Source organism: Heliangelus exortis, chromosome Z (assembly GCF_036169615.1).
Source record: "Heliangelus exortis chromosome Z, bHelExo1.hap1, whole genome shotgun sequence".
NCBI lineage: Eukaryota > Metazoa > Chordata > Aves > Apodiformes > Trochilidae > Heliangelus > Heliangelus exortis.
In genome coordinates, this window is record NC_092454.1 from 64625451 (window position 1) to 64639079 (window position 13629).

The 13629-nt window shown below is 44.0% G+C and overlaps 1 protein-coding gene across 1 annotated transcript; it reads right to left on the reverse strand.

Annotated features, from left to right (window-relative positions):
- Nucleotides 1-563: 563 nt before the first annotated feature.
- Nucleotides 564-6618, reverse strand: SLC46A2 (solute carrier family 46 member 2). The gene is made up of 4 exons (XM_071731973.1): nt 5248-6618; nt 3625-3708; nt 2178-2334; nt 564-870 (listed from the first exon to the last, which is right to left on the reverse strand). Exons 1-4 carry the CDS (start codon nt 6311-6313, stop codon nt 810-812), a joined length of 1368 nt encoding a protein of 455 aa, XP_071588074.1. The 5' UTR covers nt 6314-6618; the 3' UTR covers nt 564-809.
- Nucleotides 6619-13629: the final 7011 nt, after the last annotated feature.

Sequence of the window (13629 nt, forward strand, 5' to 3'; positions counted from 1 at the left end):
GGAGCAGTGTGCTGCACTCACTTGTTCTTAACCTGTTACAGGAGTGATAAATCCTGGTGAGCTGAAATGCTGGTATCAAATCTTTGGTCACAGCTGTCCTCCCATAAGTTCTGTTAAAGCACTGTCTGGGGGCAGTGGGCCAACATCCCTGAAGTCAGGGATGTGAGTATCTGTTCAGCAGTGTTTTACTGTAGTGGTTACTAAATCTGTCTTAGTGTTACTGTTTATTTTTTTTTAGGTCTTACTTCTGTGTTTAGTGGTCTACATAACACACATCAGTTGGGCTGACACATCTTCTGTGGCACTTGCTGGAGAGCAGGAATGTCCTGAGCAATGCATGCATACAGGATGGGGCTTGCTCACCCCTGCTTCATTAGCCAAAGTCACAGAAAGTCCCTCAGGTTTCTGAATAAACAGACTTGATGGAACCAATGGAGAAACGATGCTCTGCTTTCCGCTTCCATATTGAATAATGTGCTCAGAAATGCTATTTGTATTTATGCCCTCTTCTTGTCACTGAACTATTTCTACTTAGCTTAGAAGGAAAGCAAACCTATGAAGACTGCTGCTGTGCAATAGCCAATGCACGCTCTCTGCATGATGATGTACTGCAGAAATAACCAGGCACTCTTCTTTGTCTTGGGTAGGCTCATTGGCTGTGAGGCTGTGGCATGCTGTGAAGTTGAAACACAAATGCAATGCTTCCTGTAATGATAATTGTGGGGACCAGTGCTTAGGAAACCTTCAACTTCGGTTGCTCAGAAGGTAGAGCTGATAGAGACCAGAAGATGCTTTAGCTTGTACAGCCTTTATCGCTCGGTCAGAATCTGAAGGAAGCCACTGGATGAATGTTGTTTGATGGCCACAATGCTGTGAAGAGCCATAAAAGCACAGGTTACAGGAAAGCTAGCAAGCTGCCTTGTTAAACCACATTCTGCTTTTCTCCCCCATCAGTTCTTTATTTTAAGCTTTGCTGTGATGTCTGGACCTTATTTCAGTGGTTACGTGATTCCTCTGGAGGATCTGCCAACCTGTCTTCAAGTTACTCTTGTGTACAAGCATTGACATAGGCACTGTAAAAATCAATGATGGTAAAGTCCTAAACCCCATGTTTGTGCTGATAATGGTGTTGTATTATCTAACTTGTATTTAAGCTGTGTGTATTAAAAAATAATTGAGTAGCTAGCAGTGTGACTCACAGTTAAACAGCAGGGTTGTGCGTAAGAAGCAAGTCACACATGTCTGGAAAATAGGAGGATGAAAGTAGAGCCAGGGGAATGAGTATGAATGGCTTTTCACACACCCATCATGCTTTTGACACCAGGTATCAAATGTGTTCACAAGCCCAAAAAGCCTTGGTTACCTAGGTGAGGTAGAGCTGCTGGTGAAGAAACTTTCTTTAGTGGTACTTTTTGCCTCCTAAGTGATAACTTAAACAGGTATACAGAGTGCCTTCAGACTTCAGACTACTGGTCTATTTTTCTACTATTCTGCTACAGTGGGCAAAGTGAGATTTGGAGGGAGATCTTTCAAAAATTCTGGAAGACTAGATGGAGATGCTGTTGAAGCTTTCTCTTCAAATTAAGTCAGTTTTGTGCTTAAAACTTGTTTTTGAGTTGTACCTCTCAGTTGCTCTGTAGCTGGGAAATTTGGGCAAGTTGGATCAGAAAAGTAATCATTTCTTTCGCTATGTTGCAATGGTTTCTCCTTTAAAGGAGCACCTGAGGGAGACTCAGATTATTCTTTTTCTCTCATGATGAGTAACCCATAGTCAATATTTTTAAAAAGATTTTACTTTGTGTAGGATTATCCCCTTATTCTACTTATAACTATTTTTACAATACCAAGCACTGCATTTGCGCAAATACTTTGTCCCCTGTGATTAGCAGCTCTTAAATTCTGCCAAATATTCCTCCTACAGCCGTTCATGTTGCATTAAACAAAAAAAATTTAAAAACATTAGGTACATCACATGCAAGTTTCATTCTTTGAATCTCCATATTTGGCAGCTCATTTCACCAAGATTTTTGTTTCTCTCTTTCAATTTTTTTTTCTTTTTAAATTAAAATAAATACATATTTTTCCCATCTGCATTATTGTACACTTTAGACTTAGAATCAGGAAACATGGAGAAAATGCAGTAAATTATTTTGAACAAAACCCTTACTATTCCTTACCTTAAAGGGAGGAGGCTCAGACAGCCAGCTAGGAAAGACAAGATGAAACAGAAGCCGCTGTACCAGTTCAGGGTGTTTTGATAGATCTTGTTGTAGACTGTGGATGTCACTACTCCTGTGATGACTAAAGACAACTGCAGCAGGACAAACACCTTACCTGTTAAACAGGAACAGTTTGTTACCAGGGAGAAAAAAGCTCTGATACCTCCTTGCAGGATCCAGATTAGCTGCTGTGTAGAAGAGTGATGTGGTTGTTGCTCCACATGTACACAGATGGCATAAACTCATATCTGCTGTTGTTCTGGACTGGAATTAAATGTATTTTCCCTTTCTTAGGTATAAGACAAAAGATCCAACTAGAAAAATTTTTAAACAATCTAAATGTTGAAATAACTGCTTGGAAAAGCAGCACTAAACTGAGCAATCAGGGCTTCTTTCTATAGGAAGTAGCAAGGTAGAGCTGGGCTAACGTCTTCAGGACAGGAGGGATTTTAGTAATTTATTTCCTCTTCCTGAGACCACAAGAGTGGTGGTCCACTGGGTTAAAATTATAAAAATACCTGAAATGGGGAGGTGTATGAGGTGTGAGTGATTTGTATGATGTTTAGGATAGAGGAAAGGCAGAAACTAAATCCTGGATATAACTGCTTTTTTGCTGATGTGCACCGTTCTGTTTCTGCCATGGTAAACAGGGAAAGGGGAAATGACCCAACTCTGCTGGGATGTGCAGACCAGGAGCAAGCTCAGGGCTGCGTGTTCAGCCTGATGCCCTGGCAGCCTTCTCCAGCCACACTGCTCCTGTGGTCACCACTGAAGGAGGCAACAGGAGGCAAGGGCTGCTGTGCTGCACAGTCCTGCTTGAGAGCTTCCCTGACATGATAATCAGATGCCGCCTGCGTGGCTCATGGTGTAGGCTAAAACCAGCATTATGATTAATAGCCTTGGTCAGGGAACAAATTGCCAAGCAACCCTTGGAGATGTATCTAAAGAGCGTAACTGAAAAAAACCAAAAAAACCACCAAAAAAAAAAAAAAAAAAGATGAAACAAATCCATCCTTCTCAAAACTGGAAGTAAAAAAAGCCAAAAATAAATGGTGTGAGCATCATAGTGCTTCAACACAATGTCTTGCTTCTCTTGGTTTTCCCTGGAGCACAGTTTTTGATCCGCATCTCTGATATTTTCCCTGCCTTTGACCTGTACACTGATAGTAATCTCTTCTTGATCCATGTGCTGAAAATTCTGTGGATAAATTCTGATGCAACTGAGGACGAGAAGTTTAGATATGACAATCTTGTCCTGCGAGTTTCTCTGCTCCTCCCTTCCCTTTTGTGTTACAAACAGTTCTGGTTTTATTACGCAAAGCACAGATTGCAGCAATAACTTATCTTTCTCTTTATATCTTACACTGAGTAGAGGGATTATAGGGTTTCTTTTATTGGTACTTACCATAAGATGATCCCTCAACGTGCTTGGATAACATGGACCTGATGGTTGGTAAGGGGATGAGGGCAAAGAGCATCACTGCCCGAGCTGCAATGCAATGAATGTGGAGTTATCAGTGCCTGCTCCTTGTCTTCTAACACAACAACCACCATTTTTAAAGCCTATGTGTCTCTAGCTTGTGCAGAACCTTTGGTTCACCTTTTATTGTCACCTGAGCACAAGAAAGACGTACAAATCTTCTGTATATAGGTCCTCATTTCATCCAGCTGGTGGTGGGTGAACCATCTATGGCTCCCACTAGCAGAAAGACTTTGTCCAAACCTACCTCTTGATTTCAGGCTGAAATCCCAATGTGGATAGAATATAGCCCTGTGCTTTGAGACAGTGAGGGTGAGGATTCCCATCCAACCAGCAGGGAGAGCACTCCACGCTACAATGGCTTTGACAGGAGCAGTGCCTGTGTAACACAATAGTTGTTTTCTATCTCATTGGTTCTGGTTTGCAGTACTTTAGGCTTTCTCTATTGTGGAAAATTCTGGGAAGCTCATAATAGCCTTCCTGTCAGCAGAACCAATGTCAGTGAAGACTTTGTGTACTGAGGTGTTTTTGCACTGCAGGGGGTAAGCATCCTTCACATAGTGCAGCAGCATGTGTTCACAATGGACTTAATATTAAATAGGCATCTTTTTTAATTATAATTTTTTATCTTTTCTTTCTAAGTCTGATTGCTTGAAAAACCAAAATCTCTTAAAAAATTTATTCACTGTTTGGCTTAGTATGTAAATACTAAGTATCACCATCTTTACCTTTAGAAAAATGTTTGATTTTCTGTTTCTCATTCTGGGTAGGGGCAGACAGAAAAATAGCTTCAGGCAGTTCCTCTTAGATACTTTTCTCACTTTTGGAAGAAAGATGTCAAAGCCAAGCAGTACACAATACTTTGATATGAATCATCCATCTCACTGACATGATGGATGCAGTTCTTGGGCTTTGTTTTCTGTGTTCCCGCAGAGGCCACTTCCCAATAATAAACTTGCCTTTCCTTTATTGTAGGGTGCTCTTGGTTATTTACACATTTGTACGCTGCATTCTTACAGTATTTTCATTGCTTAAGCAGCTCTAATGCTTTGCTACAAAGTTTCCCATCAACCACAAATGCCTTCATGTAATGAAAATAAATCGTATCTTAAGGCATTTGCTTAATAGGAACACTTTGCCAGTTTGTTTCTGCATTAGCCTTAAGCCTTACTTCACAAAAATAAAGTACTTCCCATTAATGCACCAGGCATGGCCCTACTAGTATGGGTAGCCAGCAACATCTCCCCCAACAACCACAACTCCCCCATTGTTCCCATTATCAGATCTGAGCTATAGCCAAGTGACAACAAGACAGCTGGCCTTTAGCTGATCCTTGGCAGGAATGTTTGCTTCCTCTGGATAATGCGGGGTGTTGACTGTAAGGCGTACAAGGTGATAGGTGTTAGGAGGGGAATGACAGAGAGGGACTCTTGGAAATCACTTTTGTGATGGTCTGTTCCCTGCTCTGGAAGTCATGGCAAAGCAAACCAAAAGCCCTTCTCCTGTACCCAGAACACAAAAGCCCCTTTCTCAGGCCTTTCCACTCACCTATGTAGAACAGGAATGTCCACCGCACAAAGGCCATGATGAGGATGCCTGTGCTGAAGGATGTCACTCCAATCATGATCATGGTAATGTCCCTCAGGTATCTGGAGAACACAAATACCCCTAGGAAGCTGGTGATGAAGATCACATACCCAGCAGCATTGCCATGGCCGATCTCTACAGCATTCCAACTTAAAGGTTCCCTCAGTAGGAAGAGTGGGAGCACATTCATTGCACCAACCACAGCAAGGTCGTAAAGGATTGCTGCCACAAACAGCATGATGATGATGAGTTTTGAGGGGGATATTGTAGTGGAACTGCTGCTCTCTGAAGGTTTGGGACTCTCTGCTGTTGCTTCTTTATGGGCTGGTAGCTGGTTGGCCACCTCTTCTGCACTTTTGACTTTGGCTGGGCAGGAGGCTGCTGGCTCAGGGACTGTCAGGACAAAAATGCTGTAGAGGAGGCAGAAAGCATAGCAAGCAATGCTACAGCTCACCAGCACAGTACCCTCTTGATAGTGGTCACTGAAGCCAACAAAGAGGTAGCCAGATGCCATGCTTCCCAAAAACCCAGCAAGGCCATACACCAGTTCAATGATGATAAGCCTCAGAGACCTCCTGCTCTCAGAAGAACCCAAGGATCCCAGAGCCATGACACCTGCCCAGAACGTGGTGAAACCACCCGTCAGCCCATTGAAGGCAGCAGCTCCATACATCACCTCAATTGGCCAGCCCAGCAGGATAAGGAAGAGCAAGAGAGTTTTGGAACCCAAGTAGCCAAGAAGAGGGAAGCAGATGGGGATCTTCCGATGCATCCTGTCCCCCAGCTTTGACAAGCCATAGGCTGACAGCAGTGGGCTCAGACCCAGGACTAGGTTGTAGATGATATAAAAATTAGAGATAGCCTTCTGCTGAACATCTTCCAGTGTATGGGAGGAAGCAGTGGCGTTGGACTGGTTGTAGTAATTCTTCACCACCAGCAGCAGTGCTGTGTCGTAGAAAGCGCTGGCCACTTGAGAACCTGCGACCACCGGCTCGATCCACATCCTCATCGTTGTCAGCCCCACCATGCTGCTTCTCTTCTTGGGGAGAGCTGCTTTCAGGGAGATGAGCTGGAGGAAAAGGCTCTTCAGCAGCTCTGCTCCAGAGGCGTGCTTCGAGAGGAGCAGTGAAGGAGGAATAAGACTCAAGGTCCGCTGGGCAGCACAGAGCCCGAGTTGTGCAAGAGATGATCTGTCTGGGAGGATATTTGCACCTCGCCTGTGTGTGCAGGCACGCACATCCCTGAGTTGCTCTGATCTCCAGCTCACGCAGGAGAGGCTTTTGTACAGCCCGAGTACACCCTGCACTCCCTGGCAGCTGCTGCTCCTCTTCCTGGTGCAGTTTCAGCAGAGGTCAGATGACCCAGGGGAATTTTGCTCTCCCAGTTTAGGAAGTGAAAATGTCCTCATCAAGTAATTGCTGCAATTTGGGGTGGTGGTTTGTTTTTTTGTTTGGTTTGGTTTTGTTGTTTTGTTTTTCGTTTTGTTTGTTTTTGGTTTTTTCCCTTTTGGCATCCTTCATGTGTTAAGAGGACTTTAGAGATGGTGGTGGGGGCAGAAGATGGGTGTGTGCTTTTAGTATCAGGTAATTTGAGATTTCCCCTTACTAGCAGCTCTTTTCTCTTTCTTCTATTCAAATATGTTGTTGGGTTTTTCACTCTTACCTGCTCCTCTCTGCCTTGTTGTTGCATTTTGCCCCTTATCTCTTTGTTTCAGCAATGCAATCAGGAAATTACACCAAAAAGAAATTAAAAGGGAAAAAGCATATTTTTGATAAACTGCCTCCCACAGCTGCCATTCTGCCTCCTAAGTCATTTGGCTTTACAGTGTGGGAATTTCCAAGAGGAGGAGGAAAGTCCAAATTTGTCCAAAAGACTCAGTGACTGCTGCACCCCAGTAATCATCCAGCTGAGCTGGAGGATGGGGTGGGTGAGGGCCCACCTCAGGGAAGGGTGGCAGTGGCCATCCCTCTCTGCAGCTGCTGATGCCTTGAGCAGCTTTGCAGCTTGAAGTCAGCCTCTGATTTTGCTGCTACCCAAGGGGGTCAAGCAAGGTGACCTGCTGCAAGCATCTCAGGGTCCCTGGGGTGACAATACTGTGGCTGACCAGAAGCACGAGAAGCTCGTGGAGCAGGTTGTGGTGCAAGCTGGCTGCCCACTCTGAGGAAGATACAGTCCCAGCTGCAGGAAATACTTGGAGGATATTTGGCAGCCTCAAAAATGCTAACATAAATGAAAATTATCTCATTCTGCACTGGTTTAATGAATCATAACAGGCAGAGTAACAATCTGTTCTAGGAAGACATAGTGAATACTTTAAAAAAAAATAATTAATCATTAGTTTGACATAGCAATGTTAGAAGCTCCATCTGTTGCACCCTCTATTGATTCAGGTGACATTTACTTAATGCCCATGTACTCATGATTCAAGAGCTTCATTTTTTTACCCTTTGTTTGGTTGTGCAATAATTTTCCTTTTATATATAGGTTCAAAGAAAAAAAGTCCCAAGAACTAACAGGGAAAGGAGTGGGGAGCTGTCTGCTAGAATGATTTCCTGATAGACAATTTCAGTTTCACCAGAAAATTTGGTTTTTTGTCAGCCAAAAAGTCTCCTAGCCAGCTATAAAATGTAATATGAGTTGTTCCAGCAGCGTGTGCCTTAACCCCCCGCCCCTAGATTTTCTGCAAAAGGTGTCCAGTTTCTTTAGTTTTTATCCACCAGTGGAGCATATCTTTTTCTCCAAACCCTGAAGTATTTCCAGAGGATGAAAATTCCAGACAGCCTTACTGGAAATTCCAAAACATCAGCCTTGGAATTAAGCAAAAAACACAACCAGAGGAACTGCCATATTTTACTTCACGCAGGGAGCCCTGTCTCTCTTTGACATTAGAGGGAAACATAAATGACTTTCTCCCCCTTTTACTTAAGTTTGGGACACTAATTATTGTGGAGCACAGAGGTGTGTTACAGGCCACAGATCTTCTTAACAACTTAAGGCAACTACAGGCCTTGTGTTAGGAGACCACAGATCTGCTTAACTCTTACTGAGTGATATTTTTTCATCCACACTTCTTTGTGTGTGCAGGCTGCCTGGTTTATTCATCTGACACTCCTGACATTTTGGTGATCCTGTGTTAAGCTTGATGCTATACAGGCCTAGGTAGGAAATGAACTGTGCTAAATGCCATTAGTTAGCTCATGAGTTGCAAATTCATTGCTGGCAGGATATTCTAAGTACTCATTCACACTAAATACACTTTTTAGAACGCCTTCGCATGGAAGTATATAATTTTATGTCTGTAATTGCAAAACAATGAGTGCTGAAGTAAGCTTTACCCATGCTCCAGAATATTTCCCACTGCAAAATGCTTTTCATGAATAGCATAATCATTTAATATCACAATGACTTCAAAATTGTTATTCTCTAGCATCAGCTTTTCCATGGGGCCCAGTTCTCATATTACTAATATTTACTGGGACATTCATGTCCACTTTAAAGTACATTCATGTTGTATAAACACAGGGGAGCCTTAAGAGTCTTGGGAGAGTGGCCCTTGACATTTAAGAAAAATGCACCTACAGAATCACTGGGACTAGTCTAAAAGCAAAAATGCACTAGTGTAGCTTTCTGGAAAAGGAGCACATCGTTTTAGGGTATCCTTCTCTACAGCAGTCTGGTCTGGATATCTACTAGACCCCAGGTGAACAGCATGCTATATCAGCTCTTGGACATTTGTCAGTCTGGCCAAATCAAGGTGTTTAATGTCTCCCTGTTATGATGCTGTACATTCCCATGCAGTTTTGCCTTTTCTTGTTTTAAAACATTTATGATAGTTACATCACCTTTTCTTTCTGAACAAGATTGCTGTAGGGATTTCAGTACTCTGGGGCAGCCAGGATTGGCAGGTACCAGATTTTTGGTATTCAGCACTCCTTGTTTAAAAAGGTCTGTTTGACATCCAGGACTGGAATCCATCATGGGCATGTAAGTCCTCTTTAAAGCCCTTGCCTAAGCCTGCTGATGGGATCTGTGATTTACAGTCTCTGGCTGGCAAAACAGTGGTAAGTCAGCTCTATAAGTCCTTCCTGGTGGTAAATATGGATCCTGCACCTTTGTGGCGCTGACAAGGTGGGGAAACATGACAGGGGAGTTGCAAGTGCCTGGGTCTGAGTGGGATGGAGCTGTGGTTGTGTTACAGCACTGGAGAGAGTGGTATTGGGTTGAGAAGGCTGGGGAGAAGCTGCCATTTTATGTCCTGTTTTCCTTCTGATAAAGTGTCTTCATCACGTTATCACAGACTGTAACGCCAAGCCATAACTTTTTTTCACTGTGGGTTGAGTGGCTTCCTCACTGGTTGGCATTTCATTATGTATCATCCCTGTCCTCACAAGGTGCATGGTTCTGCTTGCAGAGCTGTGGGAGATGGAGGAGGAGTGGCACCAAAAGATGCATGGGGCAGGCCAAGCAGCTTCTGGCAGCTGCTGCATTGCCACAGGGATATGGCATTGTGGTGTGGGGAAGTTGTTGTGGAATCCAGAGCCACCAATGGTAGTTGTTAGAGCCTGGATATAAAAGACTTCCTCAGCAGCCTTCTTTTAATTGCTCTGAGGAAAGACATACAGGCTGCTTGGAAACTCAGGATGCTGATGGCAGTGTCTGTAGCACAGCAGCTGATAGGTCCACTCAACAAAACACAGGACCATGTCCTTGCAGGTTTACCTTGAGGTGTCTCAGACACCAAGGCTCCTGAGCCAGAAGTCCAGCATTCAGAAAGCGTAGCACCACAGGACATGTTGAGGTCTGCTCCCATCTGCTACTCATGGGGGAAAGAGGAAGCCAAGGCCAGAGGCAGCGTGAGCACACAGAACCATAGATTGAATCACAGAATCATAAAATAGTTTGGTTTGGTCATCTAGTCCAACCACCTGCAACAAGTAGAGACATCTACAAGTAGACCAGCTTGCTCAGACCCTGTCCAACCTGACCTTGAATGGTTCCAGGGATGGGCCATCTCCCACCTCTTTGGGCAATCTGCTTCAGTGTCTCACCACCCTCAGTGTAAAAGATGTTTCCTTAATACCTAATGAATCTACACTGTTTTAGATTAAAACCATTACCCCTTGATTTATTACAACAGGCCCTGTAATTCCATCCCCATATTTCTGGAAGACCTGAAAAGTCACTATAGGGTCTCTCTGGAGCCTTCTCTGCACTAAACAGCCCCAGCTCCCTCAGCCTGTCCTCACAGAAGAGGTGGTCCAGCCCTTTGACCATCTCTGTAGCCCTCCTCTGGGTTTGATTCAACAGGTCTATGTCCTTGTGCTGGGAGCTCCAGAAGTGGACATAATACTGCAGGTCAGATCTCATGAGAGCAGAGCTCATCTCAGCAGAGAATCATCTCCCTTGGCCTGCTGGCCATGCATCTTTTGAGGCAGCCCAGGATACAGTTGGCTTTCACAGAATCATGGGAACACAGGCTCATACTGGTTGGAAAAGACCTTTAAAATAATTGACATGATCCATTAACCTTACACTGAGCCCAGTACAAAACCATGTCCCCAAGCACTGCATCTCCACATCTTAGACACCTCCAGGGATGGTGATTCAACCACCTCCCTGGGCAGCCTATTCTAGTGTTTGATAATACTCCAATGACATCACTCCAGTGAAGAAATTTCTTCTAACACCCAATATCAGTCTTCCCTAGGGCAACTTGGGCCATTTACTTCATCCTGTCACTTGTTAATTAGGAGAAGAGACCAAGCCCCCACCTCACTACAACCTCCTTTCATGTATTTGTAGAAAGTGATAAGGTCTCCCCTCAGCCTCCTTTCTGGGCAGTGAGGACACATTTCTGGTCATTTTGTGCTTGTCATTCACCAGTACCCCCCAAGTACTTCTCTGCAGGGCTGCTCTCAGTCCCTTCATCCCCCAGCCTGTATTGATATTGAGAGTTTCCCTATTCCAGGAGCAGGACCTTGCACTTGGCTTATGAGGTTCACATGGGCCCACTTCTCACACTTGTCCAGGTCCCTCTGAATGGCATTCTGTCCCTCAGCCATGACAACTGCACTGCTCACCTTGGTGTCACCTGCAAACTTGCAGAGGGTGCATTTGATCCCACTGCTGGAGGCAGCAGCACTGTCCAGTTTCCTTTGGGACAGATGCTGAGTGACCATCAGCAGCAAAAACCTGTGCTGTCTTTCTTTCATCCCAGACCTCGTATTTTTGTTTTATTTTTCTCATTGCAGTTTCCTGCTTACCTGATTGGAGTCTCCCGTTAGCTTCTCCCTCTGCTGGAAAGATAGAGCACAGCACCCTCAACACATTTAGCTGAGTTGGATTCTTTTTAATTTAGCTCCATGAATTTAGGCACTAAATAGCGCTGATAGCTAATTGTGTGCCTTAACATTAATCCTCTCAGTGCACTCAGGAAATAAGGCCTCTTGCAGTACCTGGTGTCTGCCTGATCAGCCGGACCACAGAGCAAACCTTGCTGCAGTTCTTAGCTAAGCTCCAAATAATCCTGCTGATAAATAATTTTGTGTTCATGTGCATCCCCTATTTCACGAACGCTCATGTCTTTTTAAAATTGTTTTCAGCATACATAACTCTGTCATGGAAGAATTGTGAAGTTTAAGAGAGTGCAGACAGCAATGGACTTCAGAAATGGAATAAAACAAACTGTCCCAGAACTACAGCTTAATCAATCCTTTGCTGAATTTATCATATGTGGTTAGTCTGGAAAAATTCAATAACCATGACTATGAAAATAATTCACTACTGAATGGACTACAGTCAATAATCTGTAAAAAACTCCATTCAGAAGCAAAAAGTGCCCTCCCCTTCCCAGGTGCTCTCAAAAGCTATTTAGAAATAACTTTGCTTATCTAATTCACATTTTCATTTTTATGTAGGTCTTGAAATTTTGATGGCAATGGTGAATGGGTACCCAAAAGCCTACCAACACATTTAAATAATAAGTTCGAGAAATAAGTGAGTAAAAGCTCTGTTGGAGTGTGTGAGTAAATTTGACTTGGAATTTATGAGACTGGAGAAGAACTTTAAGTGTGGATGTGAGTTAGAGGAAGTCTATATGCAGATCATATTGGAAAATTTGATGTGGCAGAATAAAGGAAGGAAAAGAAATAGTAAGCCACCCACCCTTGAAGAGTAGAGGGTGACGGGAAGAAGAAGAGCAAGGGAAAGAGCAGTCCTCTATTTCTAGGCTGGTAGGGCCTTATCTAGATAATTCAGCCCTATCCAGGTGCAATTAGGGGGAATGAGTATCTCTGTATAAGCTTGTAACTTTGTGGAGCTAAGAACAGCAACTGGCAGAGGACATCAGGACACAGGAGAGGAAAGGAAAGGATCCATCCCATTTTCCAGGGTGAGAAATGGAAACAACCAAAACCATCCTAAATGCATAAAGATACATGCTCTGCTTTGTGCTTCGGTAAGGCTTTATGAGGAGGGGAGGTTTAACATGCCTTTAAATCCTAGTTCTTCTGGAGGGACCCTTGCCTGCTAACCCAGCCGTGTTCACCTGCCAGGTCTCAGGCTGTCTCAGTTTGTCCTGTGAAGGCAGCTAAAGCAGGGCCTGCAGTGACCCCCTGGGGACACCCCCCTCTGGCACTCCAAGCAGGTGGATGGTAACTCCTTCCTCAGAGCCTTTCTCTGTTTACACTGTGGGGCCAGGTCCTGAGCACAGAAATCATCAAGATAGGTTAACTATGGTTTTGGTAATTTGGGTGTTTGAATTTTCCAGGCTATTTTGTGCACAACATCCCTCCAGACACGTTCATGGCTTTTCTTTAAAAAAGAAACTGCAGTTCTGGGCTCCTCAGTTCAAGAAGGGCAAAGTACTGCTGGAGAGAGTCCAGCAAAGGGTCAATAAGATGATTAAAGGACTGGAGCATCTGCCCTGTGAGGAAAGGCTGAGAGAGCTTGAGTTATCATAGAGAAGAGGAGGCTGAGGGGGAACCTTATCAATGTTTATAAATATCTAAAAGGTGGGTGTCAGGAGGATCGGTCCGGACGGGTGTCCAGTGACAGAACAAGGGGTAATGGACACAAACTGGCACAAAAGAGATTTAAATTAAATATGAGAAAATACTTCTTCACGCTGCGGGTAACATAACACTGTAATAGATTGCCCTGAGAGGTTGTGGAGTCTCCATCCCTGGAGACATTCAAGACCCATATGGATGTATTCCTCTCAAACCAGCTCCAGGGAATCCTGCTCTGGCAAGGAGGTTGGACTAGATAATCCCCAGAGGTCCAGCCCCTTACTGTCCTGTTATTCTGTGAAACCACATACACAGCCGAAAAGTGGCAGATGCT